Here is a 23,148-nt window from a genome sequence, read left to right as displayed (position 1 = left end):
ATGTGTAATACTTTACATTTACTGACATAAAACTTCATCTGCCACAAATCCACCCAAGCCTGTAAGCTTCTCAAGTCCTTCTGTGATGATTTAACGGATTACAAATTATCTGCCAATTCACCTTTCTTAGTATCATCTACAAACTTAACCATGTTATTACTTATATTCCTATCCAAGTCATTTATATATATATTATAAATAGCAGTGGCTCTAGCACTGACCCCTGTGGAACACCACTCTTAACATCAGCCAATTCTGATAAGGTTCCTCGCACCATAACCCTCAGTTTCCTGTGTATGAGCCAAATCTGCACCCATCTACAAACATCACCTTGAACTCCCACTTCTTTTAGCTTGATGCCTAAGTTCTCATGTGGCACCTTATCAAATCCTTTCTGAAAGTCAAGGTAAATAATATCGTATTCTCCACTTTGATCATATCCTTTTGTTGCTTCCTCAAAGAATTCCAGCATGTTAGTAAAACATGACCTCCCTGTTCTGAACCCATGCTGAATGTTCAGAAAGACTCCTGTACTCTTCATGTACTGCTCAATCTTATCCTTAATAATTTCTTCTATTAATTTTCCTGTGATGCACATTAAGCTTACTGGCTTATAGTTGCTTGGATCTGCCCAGTCACCCTTTTTATGTATATAATAGGATAATATTTACCATTTTCCAGTCCTATGGAATCAACCCAGTGCGCAGTGACATCCTAAAAATATGTGTCAAGGATTTATATATGTACTCTCTAGCCTCCTTAAGAACTTAAGGGTAAATATTATCAGGTCCTAGTGATTTGATTAATTTCAGCCTATTAATTCTGAGCAATACTTCTCCCTCTACAATTTCTGAATCACTCAGAACCTCCTTAGTAGTCTCATTTACAGCTGGGATGTTATCTGCTTCCTCACTTGTGAAGACCTCAGAAAAATACAAGTTTAGAGCTTCCGCTATTTCAGTATCTGTATTTTTTAATTTCACTTTACTATTCCTGATGCACTTCACCTCCTCCTTCACTGTTCTTTTACTACTAAAATACTGAATGAATCTCTTAGGGTCGTCTTTCGCCTTATCTGCTATATTCCTCTCCAACTGTCTTTTAGCCTCCCTAATATCCTTCTTAATGGTTGCCCTCATGTTCTGATACGCCCTACGATTCACTTTGGAGTTATTAGTCTTACAGTATATGCCTTACACAGCTGTTTTTTCCTTTGTAGCTTCTTTTTTTACTCTTTATTAACACACTGCTGAGTTTTTAAATTTTCCTATTAATTCCAATTTTAGGTATGTACCTGTCCTGCATTACATGTAAAACATTTTTAAACCTGTTCCACGAATGTGTCCACACTTAACAAGCTTATCCCAGTGTATCCTCTTTAGACTTTTCCACATCTGCTCAAAATTTGCCCTACCAAAGTTAAACTTAACAATTTTATTATATTGTATTATATTATAGTCACTTGACCCTAGTGGTTCAATCACCTCTACACCCACAATTCTGTCCTGATTATTATAAAATACTAAATCTAGACAGGCTCCACCCTTTGTTGGTTCTTTAACATGCTGTGTTAAAAAACAGTCGCTGATTACTTGTAAAATCCCCTGCTCCTGTGTTCCACCATTTGCAAAGTTATCCCAGTTAATATTCATATAGTTAAAGTCTCCCATGACTATAATATCCTCCTGTAAACTTGCTTTTTTAATATTACTAAAAAGATGTGTGTTGCTATTACTGTCTGCACTGGGTGGTCTATAACACACTACTAAAATAAGGCCTCCTTTCCCTAATGCTTTCCAGGCATAGCCATATATCCTCACTAAACTGGGGCTCATTGTCTAATTGAAGAGGACAGGTATAATGAATTGGGCTAGAAGGCCAACGTGGGAGACTAAATAAGGAAACACAACACACACACATAACACAACATAACCAGTGCTTTTGGAAGGCATAGATCAAAAAGTGTGAATATGAAGGATTTAGTAACAGATAAATAACAAAAGAAAAAAAAAGAAAATAGAAATTATTACTCGGTGAAAAAGCAGAACAGTGAAAAGAGATCGAATATATTGTTCGGATTTAAACTTTAACTTGGAGACTTGTAGATTGTCTAATTCATGTTGCCATCAGGGAAAAGTGGTGTTTCTTCCCAATGAAGAGGCATATCCACGAGAATTAAAAGGTTTGTTGTTTGGTGAAAGTGAAATCCACATACACGAGCGGCAGAGACATGAAGTGGCTGGCGCTTAGCGCAGGCCCTGGGGGTTGGTGAGCGAAGCGAGCAGGGGGCGAAGCCCCTTAGTTTATCATAATAATGGGAGTGACTTCTCATAAAATTAGTCATTTTGTATTTATTGTTTAAAATATAGTTGCAAGGGATGCACTGAACTTTGCGTTCAGTTTCAGTTTTTGATTGTGGTCAAAAGATAAAATATCTCAAATAATCCATTACGTTTACATATTGTAGCACAAAACAAAATGTGAAAAAAAAATCCAAGGATGTGTTTCCTGTATATACAATGGATTCAGAAAATATTCAGGCCCCTTCACTTTCTGCATACTTTATTGCAGGGGTCCCCAACCTCCGGTCTGCGGCCCACTACTGACTGCCGGGCCGCGAGAGAACTGCCGGCAACGGAGACTCACTCAGACTTTTCAGAATGCTTGGCAGGCGGGGCTTTGCAGCGGCGCAGAGAGAGGAGAGAGACCGAGGGGAGAGACTATTACAACAAAGTATTTTTATGGTCCCTACAGTTTTCCCATATGACACGAGTCTATAGAAATCGCGTTACTACGAAGTACATTCAGCAGATGCTTTCATTACAACGAAGTGACCTTGAAATGCTTGAACAAATCATCCACAGAGCAGTTAGATCTGTGGTCGCTGCTCAGATGTGCACGTTTGCACAACGATCCCCAAACAGAAACATTGTAAAAAAAATCTCTTTCTTCGAACTTTCATTGTAATGTTTTTTTTTTGCTGTTTTTGTTTCCTGTGGTTTTTAGTGATACCTTTTGCTTATTGCTTGTCAACATTTGAAAAACATCCATTGGAATTTAACTCATTGTCACCCTCCTATAGAAACGGCAGACACGAAAAAAGATAGCAGTGTTAATGTTTGGGATGTGCAATCTGTAGGAATGGCAAATGCAAAGCATATGTCTTTGTTATATGCAAAAAAAGAAGAAAAATCTTGGGTTGCAAACGTATGCGAACTGCTTAATAACTTAATAATAATAGAAATGTTATGTAAATTGTGTATAAAACTGACACCCCCTCCCCACCGGTCCGTGGAAAAATTTGCATCTAATAAACTGGTCCTTGCTGTCAAAAAGGTTGGGGACCACTGCTTTATTGTATTGCAGAATTAATTTTAAATGGATAAATTTGCCATTTTACTTACATAATTAATACTTTTTTTGATTTGTAATACATTTGCAGACCTTTCTGAAAACATGTTTTCACTTAGTCATTATTGGTAATTTAGATTGATGGGCAAACATGGCAGATTTACTATTTATATTAAATCTACAACACAATAAAGAGTGTAGAAAATGAAGGAGTCTGAATACTTTCTGAATCCACTCTATTTTTGGAATATTTTCCATGATTGTCCACGAGAGGGCAGTATTTAAAAATATAAAAGTGCAAAATAACGAATAAAATGCCACAACTTGTTCTGTTGTTGCTTGTCAGATTCTGTTATAAGCACAGAGAATCATCTCAGCCTTAGCTGTTTAGTTATAATATTTCCATTTAATTAAGACCATGTGAGGAAAAAGAGAACATGATGTGCCTTAGCTGAGATAATAAAACAAATTCTTACATGTGCAAACCCTTCTGTAGGTAAAGAAAAGAATCACAAATGTAAAAAAAAATGATAGCACTCATATAATGAAGTAGTTTTCTTCACAGAATTTTCTGAAAGCCGTCCAAGTGCAATTTCATGATATGGACACCAGTATGGATTGTGGGAGGAGAAATAAACTACTTTAATAGAGTATGTGTCTTCTTTCCAAAAAATATTTATATTTTCTTTACAGGGGTTACTGTAGGTTATATTTCTGGCCAGTGTGATACATTTATCTTCAACATAAGACACAAAGTGTGTTAGAAACATGAGAATAGTTGTGAGAAAAAGATACTGTAGTAACCTATGAGCATAATAATTTTATTATTTGAAGTGCATTATGTTAGTAGTAGCAGATGTCACATGTACACAGTACAGTGGAATTCTACTTACATGGGCAAAAAACACATTGCCACTCTCTGGGGCTATGATAAACAAGAATATATTTAAAATACATTTTATGTAATATCATTTTATGTAGGTATATAGCTTTATAGGATTATTATTCTTACATGTACAGAGTACAGTGACATTCTTACTTGCATGTGCTAATCAACATGCAACATGTTACCACTCTCTGGTGTATATTTTAAGCAAACTCATAATTTGGGAACTTCTAAAAGAGAGGTGAAAGAATGGAAGATTAATTATATTACTTTTGATATTTCATTTTGTAGAGTTTTAAACTCTTGCATTTTTGGGTGAAGCGCTGCGTGTGGACTTTAGGAGCAGCAAGACCAAGATTCATCAAAAGCCGAAAAATTAACAGAGTTATATAATAATAAAAATCATTCATTTGATAGTGTACTTACAACTAGAAAGATATACTGAAAGGTGTTATATTTTACACCAGAATTTACAATTTGTGATTATGATTGTTGCGCAGTGATACATATTAAAATGAGCAAATTATAACTTTTTATTTCCTCTTAAAAAAGGCACTTTAAGAACTGAAATCATAAAAAATGAATAGTACAACTGCAGTATTTACTAGGAGCACAAATTTAATAGTCAACCTTTTAAGGATTCGGATTAATTTAAAAAGTCATAGGAAATTTCATAACATTCTATCATGTAGTGTTACCTACTGCAAATAAGAGGTTTCTCCTCAAATAAATTCTGTTTCAGATTACATAAAATACATGCTTTAGTGTGTAGAATGTTTCCTTTGATTGCCATTAAGATATTCACATTATTAAAGCAACATCGTAAGGGACTTTCTCAACTGTCACCAGACCATAGTTTTCTGACTTTGTATTGCCTTCTCAGTACAAAGCCAGCAGCCATCCACCTCTTGCCAACTGATTGTAATTAAAGCTTTTTTATTATAGTATACCATAAAATGTCTCACTGCCAATAAATAATAAATAATAATAATAATAATAATAATAATAATAATAATAATAATAATAATGCTTTTTATTTATATAGCACCTTTCTCAAATTCGGGATACTTTGCAAAATATATAGAAGCTCAAGAAACCAGTATCAATTAATATTAGCAAAACAATATAAACCAAACAATTCAGCAATAACACTACTTGTGTTACAAATCTAAGACTAAAAAAATAATTGCTTAAACCAAAAAGTTTTCAATTTACTTTTTTAAAGAGAACATGAACAGCAGAATATAAAGGACATAAACCATGCAAAACTAAATTAATGATTTAGTTTATATTTGATGTGATGTGAAGAAACAGGCAGCCATTGCAAATGGCAAAGAACAGGAGTAATGTGTTCTGTTTGCTGGGTATGCATGAGAACTCTAGCATCTGCGTTTTGGATATATTGCAGTTTAGTTAGTATTTTAACATGAAGTTTATTAAACAGAGTTACAGTAGCCAGAATGAGAAGTGATGAAAAATGAACAAGTGTGTCAGCATCTCCCCTGTTAAGTAATGGGCAAAGACAGAAGATTTTAGAAAGGTAATCATAAGCATGGTTTTAGCTTATTTGACACACAATGGTAAGTGATTAGTCAAAATGGACACCTATATTACAAACAACTACTGTTGTCCAAAAAACACCAGCATTGTTAGTGCTGTTGAATTTTGGGGTTTAGTTTTCAATATATGAAAATCCATATCTAGTCAAATCTTTAAATTAGAAATGCATTCCAGCATCAGTCGAGGTGGCAGATCAGTGGTGGATGATAAATTTCGGTGTCATCAGCGTAACTATGAAAGCTGAGTCATGTTGTCATATAATTTGTTCTAAGTGGAGCATATTGATTAGTAAAAAAAAAGAGAACAGATCCCTTGATAACACATTGTGTAACGGGCGTGGAGGAGGATTTTGTTTACCAATTGTAATTAAAAAGCTGTATATCAAAAAGATAAGATTTAATCAAGCGTAGAACTGTGCCAGAAATGCCAATTGAAAAAGTGTGGAGATGAAAGTATGTTATGACTTACAGTGTCAAAAGGCATCACTAAGATCAAGAAGAAGAAAAAGCAGAAAAATGCTGCATTACCCTAGCATAAGCAAATAAAAGGAGATCATTAACAACTTTCAAAAAAGCAGTTTCGTTGTTATGTAACATGTGGAAAACAGACCGAAAGTGTCTGTAAATGGCCTGTTCAGCTAAGTACATTTGAATTTAATTTGAATTTGCTTAGCAACAACCCCTTATAGCACTTTTGTTAAGAATGTGAGGATACAAGTGGGCCTGAAGTTTACAAGACAGGATTCTTCAAGAATAAGTTTTTTAAGAATAGAGAAAGGATTCTTGGGATTGCTTGTATGATTGTTTATGATAGGAAGATAGTAAGGAAACCAGGGTTTATTCAAAGCATCCCTGTACTTAAGCATATGCTCATTGTCATTAGAAGAGTGGACAGTTAAGACAGCATATAACAGCATTCTACATAACAATCAGTTGTTTTCATCACCCTTAGTTCTTGGGTATATTATGCTGATGAGTGAGCAGCAGGGACGTCTGTGGTAGACAGGACCTGTACAAAATGGTGGATCAAGCCCCTGACACTTTACCCTCATTGGCCCATGTAGCCTTTTCTCTCTCATTTTTACCTAATTGATCATTTTCTAGCACAAGTGTGTGATTCCTTTCTTAGTAAGAATCAAGAGATAAAACATTGATTAGCAGCATGCCTTGTTAAAGCTAGCTAGACTAGTGTTTACTGTTTATTGCTTATTCCAAACAAATGTATAAAAAAGTATTTGTGTGCTGGTCGTGTTGGTTTTTATAACATGGAAGGTAGCTATAATGCTTATGCACAAGTAAAACATGATCACTTCGCTTTCAATGACAGTTTTTCTAGTTGGCTTGCTCTGGTGGGCCACCAACAACTTTAAGAAAAGTTATTAGAAATTTACAAAATAACCTTCTTCACAGCAAACAACATTTTCTAACTCTAGAACTTAAGTGCATTGCAGTCAAACAAAGCATTGCGGGCATATCCAAATGTGCATTTCTTTGTCTGCATGAGTATTTGCTTGTTCTGACAGAGAATAATAAGGACTGATTTTGGGAGTATCATTTGAGCATAGTTAGGTTAGATCTAGTGATAGAGTTGTATTTCATTCAGCATACATCTGACCAAAGAAGTGTATCTAACCAATGCTGGGTGTGTTTGAAGACCTGATGCTAATTTAGTGTTTGCAACACTTACAGTTGCTGAAAACATATCAAAATGCCTGAATCAACTGAGTTTTCCAAACTCAGTTCTTTTAAGTCCAAACTCAGAAATCTATGTCAACAGATGGAGTTCTCTGATCTTCTGATTCTGTCCACAGAGAAATATATGACTGTGAACAAAGATGAAGTCATTGTAATCTGTCAAAACCTGGGAGGAGTTTCTTCTACAACCCAAAAGTTGAGAACACCTAGAAAGCAACAGGGTATTTAAAATGTATTGTTTTTGATTTGTTTTTGTCAATAAGATAGCTTAATGTTATACTGTATGTAAAATCATTGTACATTGTACTTCAGGGTTCTGGATCATAATTAATTTACTTTTCCTTGCTCAAAGTCAGTACACAAAAATGAATGGTTATATACAGTATGCTATCAGAGTATCAAGTTTTGGTGGCTACCTGAATATACCCTAAAAAGTATTTTATGTAAGAAAATAAATTTTAAGATACGATATGATGTGAGTTTGCATGTTCTCCCCGTGTCTGCGTGGGTTTCCTCCGGGTGCTCCGGTTTCCTCCCACAGTCCAAAGACATGCAGGTTAGGTGCATTGGTGATTCTAAATTGTCCCTAGTGTGTGCTTAGTGTGTGGGTGTGTGTGTGCGGTGGGCTGGCACATGATTTGTTTCCTGCCTTGCGCCCTGTGTTGGCTGGGATTGGCTCCAACAGACCCCCGTGACCCTGTAGTTAGGATATAGCGGGTTGGATAATGGATGGATGGATGGATATGATGTGAACACTTGCTGTTAAGGACAAGTTAGTATTTCACTTAACTAAATGGAAAAAAAAATATTTTCTCTTTTGTCGTGTTATGGTGTGTTATATTGGGAAAATAAAGTATATTTGCAGGAGAGTGAAGGGAAGTGTCTCTTCTGATAATCTTAACATTAAGAGAAAACATGGACAAACATCTTTTTCCAAGGTTGTGAATATTATAATGCCCCTGGAATTATATCCACACTTATCATAAAACTGAAAACACAGACATAATAGTTGCCACTAATTTGTAACAATGCTATCCCATAACAATTTCCTTCTCCTCTTTTCGGCCACAAAGGTTTGTGCACATCACTGCTTAAAGGTGCAAAACAATGAAATGCATTAGAGCAGGTTTAATTAAAATGAGAAGCAGAGAGGAGTAATCAAAAGTCAAAATTAGAAGAGGCATGTAAGGACTGGGAAAAGTGAATGGATCACTAGATAAAAGAATACATAGTTTTCTACTGGGATTTACAAAGACAATACAAAGCCTATAGTCTGAATTTATTATCAAACAATGAATTCGATGTCATGAGGACAGGGAGAACAAATCAGATCTAAATTATGAGACAAGAACTCATTGGCAAAGGAACAATTAGTATACACAATGTATATTAAAATCCCAGTGTAAAATCATGATAAGGCATACAACAGAAGCAAGTGTGAGCATTAACTTTAGTTTGCACAGAAAATCTGATGAAGTTTAACAAAGTGGGAGTTATTTATTAACACAATAAGCAGTAAAAAAGTGGAGACAACACTTAACACCATGTACTCATAGGATGGTAAATAGGATAGAAACTGTAGCACACACTAATTTGCCAATTTATTCCTGGCTGAATGACGTAGATGCAGTGAGGCATCATGGAAAAACACCTTTTTTTTACCATCAAATATATACTGTCCTCAACTGGTAGATTCCTACTTCAGTACTGTGAGAACTGAAATGAACAAATGTCATAACAAAATGCTTGAACTACTTGAAACAGTTTCATTCACAATGTGAAATGCATATTTATTTCTTAGAAAAAAAAGGGAAAAGAGCTATCTTTTTGAGCAATGTCCAACAGGATGCAGAAACAGCTGTGAAGACATCCGGAGGCCTAATATCTCCGCTTATTTTCTTCTGATTAAAATGAGTTTGTCTAGAAGTGAATAGAATTAGACCTTTGATCTCCTAAAGTTCTGTGAGGGTCTTTATCTTTTTGACTTGCTTGTAGAAGAAAATGATTTGGATTACTAGATTTGATCTGTTGTTCATCAGCCAGAGGTCTGCATTTTGGCAAAAGGAACTGGTTTCGTAGAAATAAACCACAATGATGAAATACTTGCAATACTAAATTACTAGAGCTACTTAAATAACTCTCAGCAATATACAGTATATATATTACTGGTCTAGTTTTAAAGGTATTTTTAGTTCCTGGGTACCATAATTTTCCAGCATTCTAACATGAGAGGTTAAAAACATCTGTTGTGGTCAAAACAAAAACTTAGTAGAGGATGTTTATTTTGAGACATTTGCTGAAGACAAGAAACAGAGAGTGTGATGTGTACAGCCCCTAAAATCATTGTTCACTGTATACACCATGGATTCACTTACTTTTGCATGATATTTACAGACATTGAGATCAGCAGTCCCTCTTTTTTCATCAGGTAAACAGCTTCATGAAAATGGGTATCAAATTTCATAAACGTGGGTATCCACAAAATGTCAGATGCCTTAACTTAACATATTCATCTTAAGAGTCTTATGTGGTAAAGTGATGAATATTTCTCAGTGTGTTTGGGTTAGAACAGCTATTTGTTGGCTGCTAGGAAATAAAGGTTTCTGTTGTCCTTATGTGGTAGGTGTGTATTGATGTTTTACTAATATGACCTTCACAAAATCAAATTCCAACAAACATTATTGTTGAAATGAACTATCTACTTATTTACTTAATTCGCATCATTTTAGTTGTCACTACTGACCTTGGTTGTGTCATTTGCTGCTCAGCTGGAAAAGACCTGTTTTCTATATTTTTAAAGTTGTCTAAGTATAGATCAAGGGCCTGGACTCTAATTTCCTTTTCAGGAATCTGTTTAATTGAAATCACTTAAACCAATTAAAATTTTACATCAATATGAGCCAGTTGAGAAGTTGTAGAGCTTCTATTCTTACTTGCAAAAGAAATACACAGGGCTTAAAACATCTTACAGTCAACTTTATACATCACATAGTTTATTCATAATAATGCAAAGGGATATATGCATTGTAAATACCACCTCTTGAAATATAATTTCCTAAATTGGCCTTAAATGCTAAATAATTTATTAATTTGTGTGCATTGATGTCTCTGACTTTACCATGGCCCTTGGCCATCTTTGGTGGTTGATAAACCTTGACATGGTTGCTATCCAGTTTTTTATGTCTGCTGTTTTTTTCAACTCTACTAAGTCAGCATGTACTCAGAAATTTACAAATTAATATTGAACACAGTTAAGAGTATAGTTTCATTTACTTGAATGAAAAACCTTCATAACCTCCTGCATCTAGGTGCTGCAGGAGATGCTGTCTGTATAGAAGTCATGATTCTGCAACCATCAAAGATGCCATGGTACTGTTCAAAACAGCACTTTGTTTCCATAGTGTTCTGGCTGAATTTCTAGTCTGTACAAATAAAATGATTTCATACTATGAGAACACATGAAAATTCTCTTGTTATAAGTGCCATGTTATATAAATAAACTGACAAAGACAATGAATTTTTAAGAAATGAATCACCACACTGGCTACAGTTACCTTAGACTTCTGAATTGCTCATATATTAAATTAAAATAACATGAGACACTATATTCTGTTTCTTAAACAATGATTGCTCTTTCCAGTATACTTTAGTTGCTTTATTTCCTTTAAAAAGCTGCCCACAAATGAATAGATAGTGATCCTACATGGAGTTACCAAAAGTACATTTTTTTCCAAAACACAAACTTATTCCAATTCACACATGTACCTAACTATTTCTGTTGCTTTTAAAACACAATTTCTGTAAGTAAGTTATGTTTGCTTGGCACAACTTGTATGAAAAGTGAATAGATTTTGTATAAAAGAAGTCCTTGACAAATTACCTTTATATCAAAGACATTTGTGTCTTTCTACTGTCAAAACATCAGTTTACTGAGGTTTTTATTTAATTTATTACACCAATACTAAAACAAAACAGGTGAACATTTCAAAGAATTGAAAAAAGCGATCTTATAACAATAAGACCTTAAGTAAAAATTTCAGAACAGGCCCAATCATTCCCTTTTTAAACATGGCTTCTAGAGTGGGAGGTGCTTTTCCATGTTTGAGTTTGATATCACAATATCACCGAAGGAAAACATTCCCACAGACATAAGTGTGTTCATTTTAGTAGCTGTGCATGTTTCGCGTGTTGCCACCTCAAGCAAAGAGCAGAAGATAAAAAAAACATTATTGTTTGTTTTTGAAACCAGATATACACAGTAGTTTACATATGGAGAAACTGCACATGCTAACATCACAAATTAGACAAGGTTATTCATTCTAATGCAGGAAAACCTCAGCTAAATGATGTAAGCCAAACGTAACACAGTATCATATCAAATCAATGAGACTAGAGATGTCATGATGAGAATCAACATGGTGACATCTGCAGTATTAACTGATTTTTTTTTTTTGAACGAAGAACAGAAAATATGGTCTCCTGCTGCTACAAGAGTCTACATCAAAAACCATGAAACAACACTTTATTTCTATGAAACATTGAAGCCCCATATCACGTGCTGATATGAAAGCTGTAGAAGCCATTGAAAATGTCACTTAAAGCTTCACTGGGTGCACCAAATACAACCACAGCTCTCACAATATTTCCTGATGAGAAGAAAACCAAGAAAGTCTATTTTTGAAAAGTTCTTATTCTCTAACAAGGCATCATCACCGACAAGGGATGAAAACCATCAAGAGTGGCTTCAGGTCTGCTTGTGGCTACACTAATTGAGAAGGAGGGTATCACCTGAATACTGGAAGAATAAAATTAACAGCAGAATGTATTATGTACTGTACAACTGTCCTTAAATGCTAGTAGTCATTTTGCAATAACGATAGCAGAATTCTGAATGAATTATAAAGTAACACAAATGGCAAAAATATGATGTAAATATGGTTATCAGGCCATTCACAATTAATAAGCAAGGGACGGTTACACCAGAATTACTTGAATTTACAGTGTCAACTTGACATGAATACAATACTTAATGCATGTAGCATGTTTCTGCCTTACTGAATGTAGGTCTTCCTGTTTACTTCGGACAAGAGAGAACACTCATGGCTTCTTTCTTTAGACCCATCTGAAATCCTTTGCTTCGTCAAAAGGTCTCTATCCATAATAATTTTGGCATATTCTTTAGCTAATTTCTAGACACATATCTCTTATATCATGGATTACTTTACAGAAATCTAATATCTCTAATCTTATAATAAATATTTGTTTAAAAAAATCTCAGTTTCTCATATAAGTATATATACATACATATAATATATTGATTGTGGGCTTTTGAAATTAGTTTTCTTTATTTGTATGATGATGAACTTGGTCCACTTGTGAAGCTTCCCCCAAATGTCATTCTGAAGGGCTGATTAAATAGCACAGAAGATAGTCCATCTATTGTGACTGTGAACGGTTTCTTGAAGAATACATGCCATCTTTCAAAAGTGCTTAGTTAGCAAGTTGCCAATTTCATCTTTCTGAGAGCAGAATAAATATTGTAAAAAACTGAAATGCTGCAGTCTTGTGTTTTTTTCAGTTACCTGCGTGGAGGCTGACATCTGCAATTTAAAAAGAAATATTTTTAGAGTAATACTTATTTGATGGTTGTGTAGCACATAAAATTTACTGTGCTACTTGAAAAGTTGCTTTTTCAGTGAAATTGGGAAGTTCAGTACAAGACACAGTTTGCATTATTTCTGCTTTTTCAAATTAAGAGCAGGAATCAATAAAATACTTACACATCACATTCTTTAGATTTTGCCTTTTCTTTTCTTCTTCTTCCTTTTCCTCTCTGTTTTCTTCTAAGAAAAAAACATCTAATTTGTACTGGGCAATTTAAATCTGTCAGACAATCAATCTTATTTCAGTTACAAGCTTCTGTCAAGGTAGAAATTTCTGTTTGGTAACTTACCATACTATATTACACATTAAAAACTCCATATATAGGTCAATACATAACCCTGGTCATACTTTAACTGCTGCACTGGACTATTGCCCTGCCAGGTGTTGTTTCTTGTCTTGGTAGCCTGATGCTACCAAGATGGGTTCCAGCTCCCCACCACCCTGGACTGGATTAAATGGGGTTGAGAATGGTATGCTATGATAAAATGAACTTCTACAGGAAAAACATGCAAAAAGTTAAAGGGAAATAAAAAAAATGGTTTTCCTAACAGTATGGCTTCTTTAATTGACCTTGACTTTTGAAAATTAAATTTGGATGGAGAAATGGAAAAAAAAATGTACAGGTGCTGGTCATAAAAGTAGAATATCATGACAAAGTTGATTTATTTCAGTAATTCCATTCAAAAAGTGAAACTTGTATATTAGATTCATTCATTACACACAGACTGATGTATCTCAAATGTTTATTTCTTTTAATGATGATTATAACTGACAACTAATCAAAGTCCCAAATTCAGTATCTCGGAAAATTAGAATATTGTGAAAAGGTTCAATATTGAAGACACCTGGCGCCACACTCTAATCAGCCAATTAACTCAAAACACCTGCAAAAGCCTTTAAATGGTCTCTCGGTCCAGTTCTGTAGGCTACACAATCATGGGGAAGACTGCTGACTTCACAGTTGTCCAAAAGATGACCATTGACACCTTGCACAAGGAGGGCAAGACACAAAAGGTCATTGCTAAAGAGGCTGGCTGTTCACAGAGCTCTGTGTCCAAGCACATTAATAGAGAGGCGAAGGGAAGGACAAGATGTGGTAGAAAAAAGTGTACAAGCAATAGAGATAACCGCACCCTGGAGAGGATTGTGAAACAAAACCCATTCAAAAATGTGGGGGAGATTCACAAAGAGTGGACTGCAGCTGGAGTCAGTGCTTCAAGAACCACCACGCACAGACGTACAGTGGTGTGAAAAACTATTTGCCCCCTTCCTGATTTCTTATTCTTTTGCATGTTTGTCACACAAAATGTTTCTGATCATCAAACACATTTAACCATTAGTCAAATATAACACAAGTAAACACAAAATGCAGTTTTTAAATGATGGTTTTTTTATTTAGGTAGAAAAAAAATCCAAACCTACATGGCCCTGTGTGAAAAAGTAATTGCCCCCTTGTTAAAAAATAACCTAACTGTGGTGTATCACACCTGAGTTCAATTTCCGTAGCCACCCCCAGGCCTGATTACTGCCACACCTGTTTCAATCAAGAAATCACTTAAATAGGAGCTGCCTGACACAGAGAAGTAGACCAAAAGCACCTCAAAAGCTAGACATCATGCCAAGATCCAAAGAAATTCAGGAACAAATGAGAACAGAAGTAATTGAGATCTATCAGTCTGGTAAAGGTTATAAAGCCATTTCTAAAGCTTTGGGACTCCAGCGAACCACAGTGAGAGCCATTATCCATAAATGGCAAAAACATGGAACAGTGGTGAACCTTCCCAGGAGTGGCCGGCCGACCAAAATTACCCCAAGAGCGCAGAGACGACTCATCCGAGAGGTCACAAAAGACCCCAGGACAACGTCTAAAGAACTGCAGGCCTCACTTGCCTCAATTAAGGTCAGTGTTCACGACTCCACCATAAGAAAGAGACTGGGCAAAAACGGCCTGCATGGCAGATTTCCAAGACGCAAACCACTGTTAAGCAAAAAGAACATTAGGGCTCGTCTCAATTTTGCTAAGAAACATCTCAATGATTGCCAAGACTTTTGGGAAAATACCTTGTGGACTGATGAGACAAAAGTTGAACTTTTTGGAAGGCAAATGTCCCGTTACATCTGGCGTAAAAGGAACACAGCATTTCAGAAAAAGAACATCATACCAACAGTAAAATATGGTGGTGGTAGTGTGATGGTCTGGGGTTGTTTTGCTGCTTCAGGACCTGGAAGGCTTGCTGTGATAGATGGAACCATGAATTCTACTGTCTACCAAAAAATCCTGAAGGAGAATGTCCGGCTATCTGTTCGTCAACTCAAGCTGAAGCGATCTTGGGTGCTGCAACAGGACAATGACCCAAAACACACCAGCAAATCCACCTCTGAATGGCTGAAGAAAAACAAAATGAAGACTTTGGAGTGGCCTAGTCAAAGTCCTGACCTGAATCCAATTGAGATGCTATGGCATGACCTTAAAAAGGCGGTTCATGCTAGAAAACCCTCAAATAAAGCTGAATTACAACAATTTTGCAAAGATGAGTGGGCCAAAATTCCTCCAGAGCGCTGTAAAAGACTCATTGCAAGTTATCGCAAACGCTTGATTGCAGTTATTGCTGCTAAGGGTGGCCCAACCAGTTATTAGGTTCAGGGGGCAATTACTTTTTCACATAGGGCCATGTAGGTTTGGATTTTTTTTTCTCCTGCATTTTGTGTTTACTTGTGTTATATTTGACTAATGGTTAAATGTGTTTGATGATCAGAAACATTTTGTGTGACAAACATGCAAAAGAATAAGAAATCAGGAAGGGGGCAAATAGTTTTTCACACCACTGTATGCAAGACATGGGTTTCAGCTGTTGCATTCCTTGTGTCAAGCCACTCTTGAACAAGAGACAGCGTCAGAAGCGTCTCGCTTTTGGACTGCTGCTGAGTGGTCCAAAGTTATGTTCTCTGATGAAAGTAAATTTTGCATTTCCTTTGGAAATCAAGGTCCCAGAGTCTGGAGGAAGAGAGGAGAGGCACAGAATCCACGTTGCGTGAGGTCCAGTGTAAAGTTTCCACAGTCAGTGATGGTTTGGGGTGACATGTCATCTGCTGGTGTTGGTCTATTGTGTTTTCTGAGGTCCAAGGTCAACGCAGCCGTCTACCAGGAAGTTTTAGAGCACTTCATGCTTCCTGCTGCTGACGAACTTTATGGAGATGCAGATTTCATTTTCCAACAGGACCTGGCACCTGCACACAGTGCCAAAGCTACCAGTACCTGGTTTAAGGACCATGGTATCCCTGTTCTTGATTGGCCAGCAAACTCGCTTGATCTTAACCCCATAGATTTTCGTATTGTGAAGAGGAAGATGCGATACGCCAGACCCAACAATTCAGAAGAGCTGAAGGCCACTATCAGAGCAACATGGGCTCTCATAACACCTGAGCAGTGCCACAGACTCATCGACTCCATGCCACGCCGCATTGCTGCAGTAATCCAGGCCAAAGGAGCCCCAACTAAATATTGACTGCTATACATGCTCATACTTTTCATGTTCATACCTTTCAGTTGGCCAACATTTCTAAAAATCCTTTTTTTGCATTGGTCTTAATTGATATTCTAATTTTCCGAGATATTGAATTTGGGACTTTCATTAGTTGTCAGTTATAATCATCAACATTAAAAGAAATAAACATTTGAAATTCATCAGTCTGTGTGTAATGAATGAATCTAATATACAAGTTTCACTTTTTGAATGGAATTACTGAAATAAATCACCTTTGTCATGATATTCTAATTTTATGACCAGCACCTGTATATAACATTCTCATTCTCAAAGTAATCAAGCCCACGGGTAATCCTCAATATGTCAGACTATTCCAAATTAAAAAAAACAGAAAGTGGAAATAATGACCAACATACATACAGCTTTTCTTCATCTCTAAGCAAGCGGAAGAAGTGAAGACATGATAAAATACTTCATTGCACAAAGTGGCCGAGTCACACACAAACACATACTGCAACTACCATTAAGTTATGATTGGCAGGATTGTTTACTACTGATTTTGCTTCCCTAATACTCTCCTCTCATCAATATATTATTTTACTCAGAATATAAAAATATGTATACAAGAACCACAGTGGCATAGTGTTTGGGTCCTGTACTTGAGGATTGTTTACAAACTAAATTTTGAGTCTGCTTGCTTAAAGCTGTCTTTTTTTAAATATTTAAAATGTTATGAGGTATGGCTGTTATATTCACTAATCTTGGACACATAGAATGGCAACATGTTACAAGTTAATTAGCACATTGTAAGTAAGAATTAAAATGTACACATGACAATAATGGCCCTATAAACCTATACTATTTGTTCTTAAAGTGGGCACATTCACATATTATCCTACAAATAAAGATGACATTTCATAGTTGTATGGTCCAGGTTATAATTTTGTAAAAGCCATATTTACCTTTCCAGTTTAACTGTGTCTTTCTTTTGTCTGTTTAAAAACACAATCAAAAAACAAAGAAATTAATACAATCTGTTATACTTTTATATTAACTTTTATCTCTCCATTGGAGTTACAGATCCCTTGCAGTGGAGACAATGTCTTGTATTCACCAAATGGAGATTTATGTGCAGCATTATTTTTCTCAGGGACTGGCTAATAAACTCAGCAATCCAGGAGGAGTTGGGGGTAGACTTGCTAGACCTCTAGATGTGATGATAGATGATGTTATCTTGCTATAAAGGTTAGCAAGGATAGTTTAGTGGGAGAAGACCTAGGGCGTGTGGTAGAAAGTGGTATGCAAGTGCTAGATAGATATGATAGATACTCCAAGAGCTCCTAGAGGCTGTCTCTTGTTTTGGCACTAACTGGAGTAATCTCATTTCAGTGTAAATCCATAATTACTGCCTTTAGATTGCCAGAAGATTCCAAAACATGAGCCACACATATTGCTTTAAATAAGATTTTCTCACTTGTCACTGAATTATTTTATCTGTGTCATGACAGAAACAGGACAGAAGAGGTTCATTGCCCTCTTCTCCACTTTTGTGTTTCAAAGAAGGTCATGTCCAGTTAACTGTTAAAACCTGATTGCATGCCAGATCCTGTTCCAGACAGTGTTTGAGAATAGCTGATGAAGTGAGATACCCACACCAGTGTAGTGAAAATATGTTTAGAAAAACCTTTCCTGTAAGAAGTGTGGTTAACCAAACAAGTGAAACACAGGACTTGACGCACATCATTATTCGGATTTGATGAAACCGTGAGGATGTTAATAATGTAAAAATAAAAACATTTAACAAATGAGCAGTAAAATAAAAAGGAAATTAGCAAGCTACTTATTGATCCAGTAGCACGGTGAGTGCAAAATCAGATGTATGAAGATAGGTAAAATACCAAAATTTGGTAATAGCCCCTTCTGCTCTGTGCAGTAGAGTTCATGAATGGATACTGCAAATTTGTACACTATGTATTGTCTGTGAAACATTTGCGTCCCACTAAATGACAATAGTGTATCACCCCTGATATGACTGCTTACCTGTATAGTGCCAAAATAATAAATGATGAACTAAAAAAGAAAAGGTTTCTGTTGTGGATACAGATAGAACTAAAAGATTAGTTGCTTATCATTTAACATTAGATACTGAATTCAATTAATAAAGTCATCTATTATCAAAACCTATTGTTATACTTCTCTAAAAAATTCACTGTATTCCTTCAGTACCTGGATTGCCACCTATGTTCTTAGCTCTAACTGGTAAGTGCATTATTGACATGGTACTTGATTTTATGTGAAACATGTGCATGAGTTTATTGTGCTATGGAATAGTGCCACATGTGGGGCCGCAAAAGTAGGCTCCAGTTTCTTGCAAGCCTTAGATTAGAATAAGCGACTTTAGTAAAGAGATGGACTATTGGAAGATTAAATATATTACACTTTGTGTTATTATTGTAAAATGTTGACAGTTAAAATGTGTTACTTATACCAAACAAGAGCATACTTGAGTATCACAGCTGTGAGTACTAAAGTAGTGAAACAGTATGTACAGATGAATCATTACACAAAGTTGTCTTTATACAAACATCACAATATTGTGAGTAATTAACATCTTTAAAAGTTATCATAATCATTTTTACTTTTTATTAACGGTAGTGAAGCATGAAGGGGAGTATACAATTGATAATGATTTGTTTCTAATTTAAATCAGATTTATTTGGTATAAGTGCATCACTGGCAATGTGCCCAGATGCATTTGCTGATACTGCCTTAGGCTTATAGCAATCAGAGTCCATCTGGCCTTATTTCTGTAACAGGTATGCATTCCATTGTGGACATCATTGAGGAATAAGCAGCCTATAATGATGAATTTCACACATTTTTCAGTCCCGTACTGATGAACACCACCTGACTTATGAAATGAACTCCAGTGACCTTTTAGCATGCCTGTGCAACTTTCTTCAGTTTGCCTTGCCTGATGCAGATTTAGTTTCTTCTCTGACAAAAATAATAGTTTTGTTGCAGGAGTTAAATGGGAATATGATATCCAGTCTTTTCAGTGAGCTAGGCACCAAGACGTCCATCTTGTTTGCCAGGTCCTTTTCTATTACACCTTACACCTATAACTGATTAAAATGTGGAATTTAGCCACTTTGCTATGATTTTGTTTATCATTATCTTGCGGTTGCTGATGAAGAACATGTTCAGGAAGGGATAGTCACTTTGATAATATTAAGAATTGTCTGGGTCTTCCTTTTGTTTACTATTTGCCTTTGGCCCCTGCCATATGTCTCTTTCTGTGGAATAATATTTATGTAGCAGTCACATGATGGGCAGGGCAGGGGAAATAAAAATGTGTAGCTTAGATAGTGATGTTGTTCTAACTTTGCACAACATTTTGCATTGCAAAAGCCACACTTTTAGCATTTGTAGTGTTTTGATACTTCAGTTCTTTTCAACCCTTTTTTCTATGTTGTGGATTATCGATTGATTGCTTCAATCATTCATTATGTTCTGTCTACTGATGTGTTGTTTTGATATTTCAATGTATGACCGTAGGCCTGTTTTTGCATTGTCCCTTTCTCTTGGGCTTTTAGGAAACTTTTGCTCATACCCTTGTTTGCCTGGCATTTATTATCATCTTCCTGCTTTTTGGAATATAGAGTAGGATATTAAACAACATCTTTTTATTTTATCATTATCTTTTTCTATTAGCTAATCACAATATCCACTCCAGTAAGGGCATGGGCTTTCTTTCTGACAAGCTTAACTGAATACCACCTTGATCTTCATTCTCTCACCAGAGTGGCTTCTACATGGTTGAGAAGCTACAAATGGAAGAACATACTGAGAAGGTGACTGTCTCTGAAGGTATGGCTAGGAAGTAGTCTTCTAACAGATAATCAAAGTGATGCAAATAATCGACTAACGGTTTGTCTTAGATGTAGGTTCCATATATAGCACCAGTTTCTTTTGGAAATCCACAAATAGCATGAAACGTTTCTATTAATGTTAAAAGTTTGCAGTTCGTTTAGGTTAACTTTTATTACAGAGAGTACAGTGTGCAGTGCTGGTAATGATCACTAGTGATTCTAATATACAGTATATCATATAAATATGATGTGATAATACAAGTGAGAAAATTAAAATATTTTCTGAAGTTGGTCTTGTTCTGCAAATTATTGCTTTCAGAAAATATATATCTGGTTATTTTGGGACTGAGAAGGACTTGAAAGCAATAAGCCAAGGATTTCTAACATTGTTCAGTGGTTCACTGTTCTCAAGGATTTACAGAGCTGTCGACTCTAGCATGAACACTTTGCAAGAAGAAAAACTAATTTCCTTCTAGTATCCAAAAGAGTTGCACAAGAGTCTCTATAAATAAGTACTGTTAATCCTGTGCTGCTTTCACAGAAAGGGGAAATTTTATTTTAGACACATTTGTGTGTGAATATTTGCCTGTATAACTAATACTAGAAATATTATAATAGAATTAAGTTACACAGTAATAACAAGAAAAATAAAATAAGACATTATTTATAATGAAATGTTAAAACAACATAACCTAATATTCCCAAAATTCCCCTTAATTGAAAATATGCTGTATTTGAACTGCTTTTTCATGATTTCCCTTGAAAAAACAAGTGATTGATCATGAAAATAGATGTTTGAATCATTTTGTTAGCTTTAATGTTTCAGGTAACCACTTCCCCATAAACTACAAAATTAACAACAGTTTTATAAACATAAAAGTTTCACAAAGTAGCTGTGATACTATGGGCTAGAAGTAAAATGATCCCCTAGTCAGGAGTACATCTCATATTATCTTGAAGATGGATTAGAGATGTCAATAGAATGGCATTGTTTTATATATATTTATGTGGTGTTTTAATATTTGGAATTCTCTACTACATGGGCTGTTGTGCCAACTGAATTATAACCAAAAGGTAACATACCTGCATTCACAACTTTGATGCTCAATAAATGTCATTTCAATGTACTCTTGTCTCTCTGCTGGCTTGATTTTCAAAAGCTAGAAGAAAATTGAAAGAAAAAGTATAATTTTAGAGCATCTCTTCCAAAAACATTTAAGTGACAGGTAAAACTTTGTTTTTTGGTGCCCTGTAGTGAATGATGCAGATATAAAGTAAATAATATTATTTTACTATGTGCATCAATGTAGAAAAAGGGGAACAACTCCCCAAAATGACTATATGGAGATAAATTAAAAATTCAATGAAATATATTATTTTTCTACATAGACATCTTGTTTCACCAAACACCTCACATATTGTTGCAAAGCTTCATAACAACACTATATAACAATCCCAAAACGGCCTAGTCCAGTTGAGGCTCATGTGAGGCTGGAGGATAGCCCAACAGCACTAGGTGCAAGATAGGAAACAGTCCATCACAGGGTTCACTTATGCACATCCACACTTGCACTCTTTCTACTTTATATTTGACAGTTAAAATAACCTGTCTTTGGTGTTGCAGTAGGAAAACTGGAGTACCCAAAGGGAAAACCACAAACACACACAGAGAACATATAAATGCCACACAGACAACACTTGGCTGCAGGATTCAAACCCAGCAGGCTGGATCCGTGGATCAGCAGCATTAACCATTGTGCCATGGTGCTGCCTGCTTTTTCATACAGCCTAGAGAAAATGTTTTCATTGATAAGAATAGTTTACCATTGTGGAATGGACTTCATCAAGTACATTTGTTCACCTAACTTTAATTTCTCCACTCCTCATACTTGTAGTAAGTCTGTTCCTCCATATTTCTCTGACAGTTTTTTTGCAAATTAGAAAATGGCTGTCTCAATCCAGCCACAAAAATTTGGTTACTAATGGTGAAATTTGAAAATGGAAAATTAAGTCAATATGATTACACCTTGACAGGATATTATAGACAGTGTAGTCTAATGGAGATGGCTGCCTAATGTATCAGCTTACAATAATGATCTAATATGGATAATTACTTTAAACAAAAGTAACCTTTACTTATTGCCTTATACATGTACAGTATTTTGTGTCATTACTCTTTGAGGTTATTGTTCCTGTTTTTTATTCTAAGTAGCTTATTTAATTTTTCTGGAACTTAAGTTTTTAGTTAATGAGTTAGTTCCTCAGCTCAGTCTCTACAGTCACAGAAAACAAAGTCTTTTACTTTTCTACACAGTTTAAAAATATCCAATATCTCTCTTCACTAGTGCAGTATTTCTAACATGCTTATCTAGTTCAGGGTTGCCGGCAGTCGGTTCATATTCCAGCAGTATTGACTGCAGTGTGGGATCAAGCCCTGGATGACATCCTAGTCCATCACAAGGCACAGTCATGAACACACCCACTCTCATTTACAGTGGGCCAGTTTAAAGCTGTCAATTAACCTAACTTGCAGGTCATTTGAATATTGGGGAATAACAGAGTACAGGAGCAAATCCCAGAAGGACAGAAAGGATGGAATTAACGTCTGTGACCAAAACAAATGACATTGAGTCCTC

The 23,148-nt window shown here is 35.6% G+C and overlaps 1 protein-coding gene across 1 annotated transcript in view; it reads right to left on the bottom strand.

Moving 5' to 3' along the window:
* Positions 1–11,412: 11,412 nt before the first annotated feature.
* The window catches only part of pgfb (placental growth factor b), a 73,466-nt gene continuing 61,730 nt past the window's right edge, over positions 11,413–23,148 (bottom strand). The window contains exons 4-7 of the mRNA XM_028821675.2: positions 21,596–21,672; positions 17,603–17,632; positions 13,272–13,334; positions 11,413–13,091 (exon numbers count right to left, since the gene is read on the bottom strand). Of these exons, the coding sequence (XP_028677508.1) occupies positions 13,070–13,091; positions 13,272–13,334; positions 17,603–17,632; positions 21,596–21,672 (192 nt within the window). The 3' untranslated portion in view covers positions 11,413–13,069. The remainder of the gene's footprint in view (positions 13,092–13,271; positions 13,335–17,602; positions 17,633–21,595; positions 21,673–23,148) is intronic.

This window comes from Erpetoichthys calabaricus, chromosome 16 (assembly GCF_900747795.2).
Source record: "Erpetoichthys calabaricus chromosome 16, fErpCal1.3, whole genome shotgun sequence".
Lineage (NCBI taxonomy): Eukaryota > Metazoa > Chordata > Cladistia > Polypteriformes > Polypteridae > Erpetoichthys > Erpetoichthys calabaricus.
The sequence above is the reverse complement of the archived record's forward strand: the minus strand, read 5'-3'. Positions and strand labels throughout refer to the sequence as shown.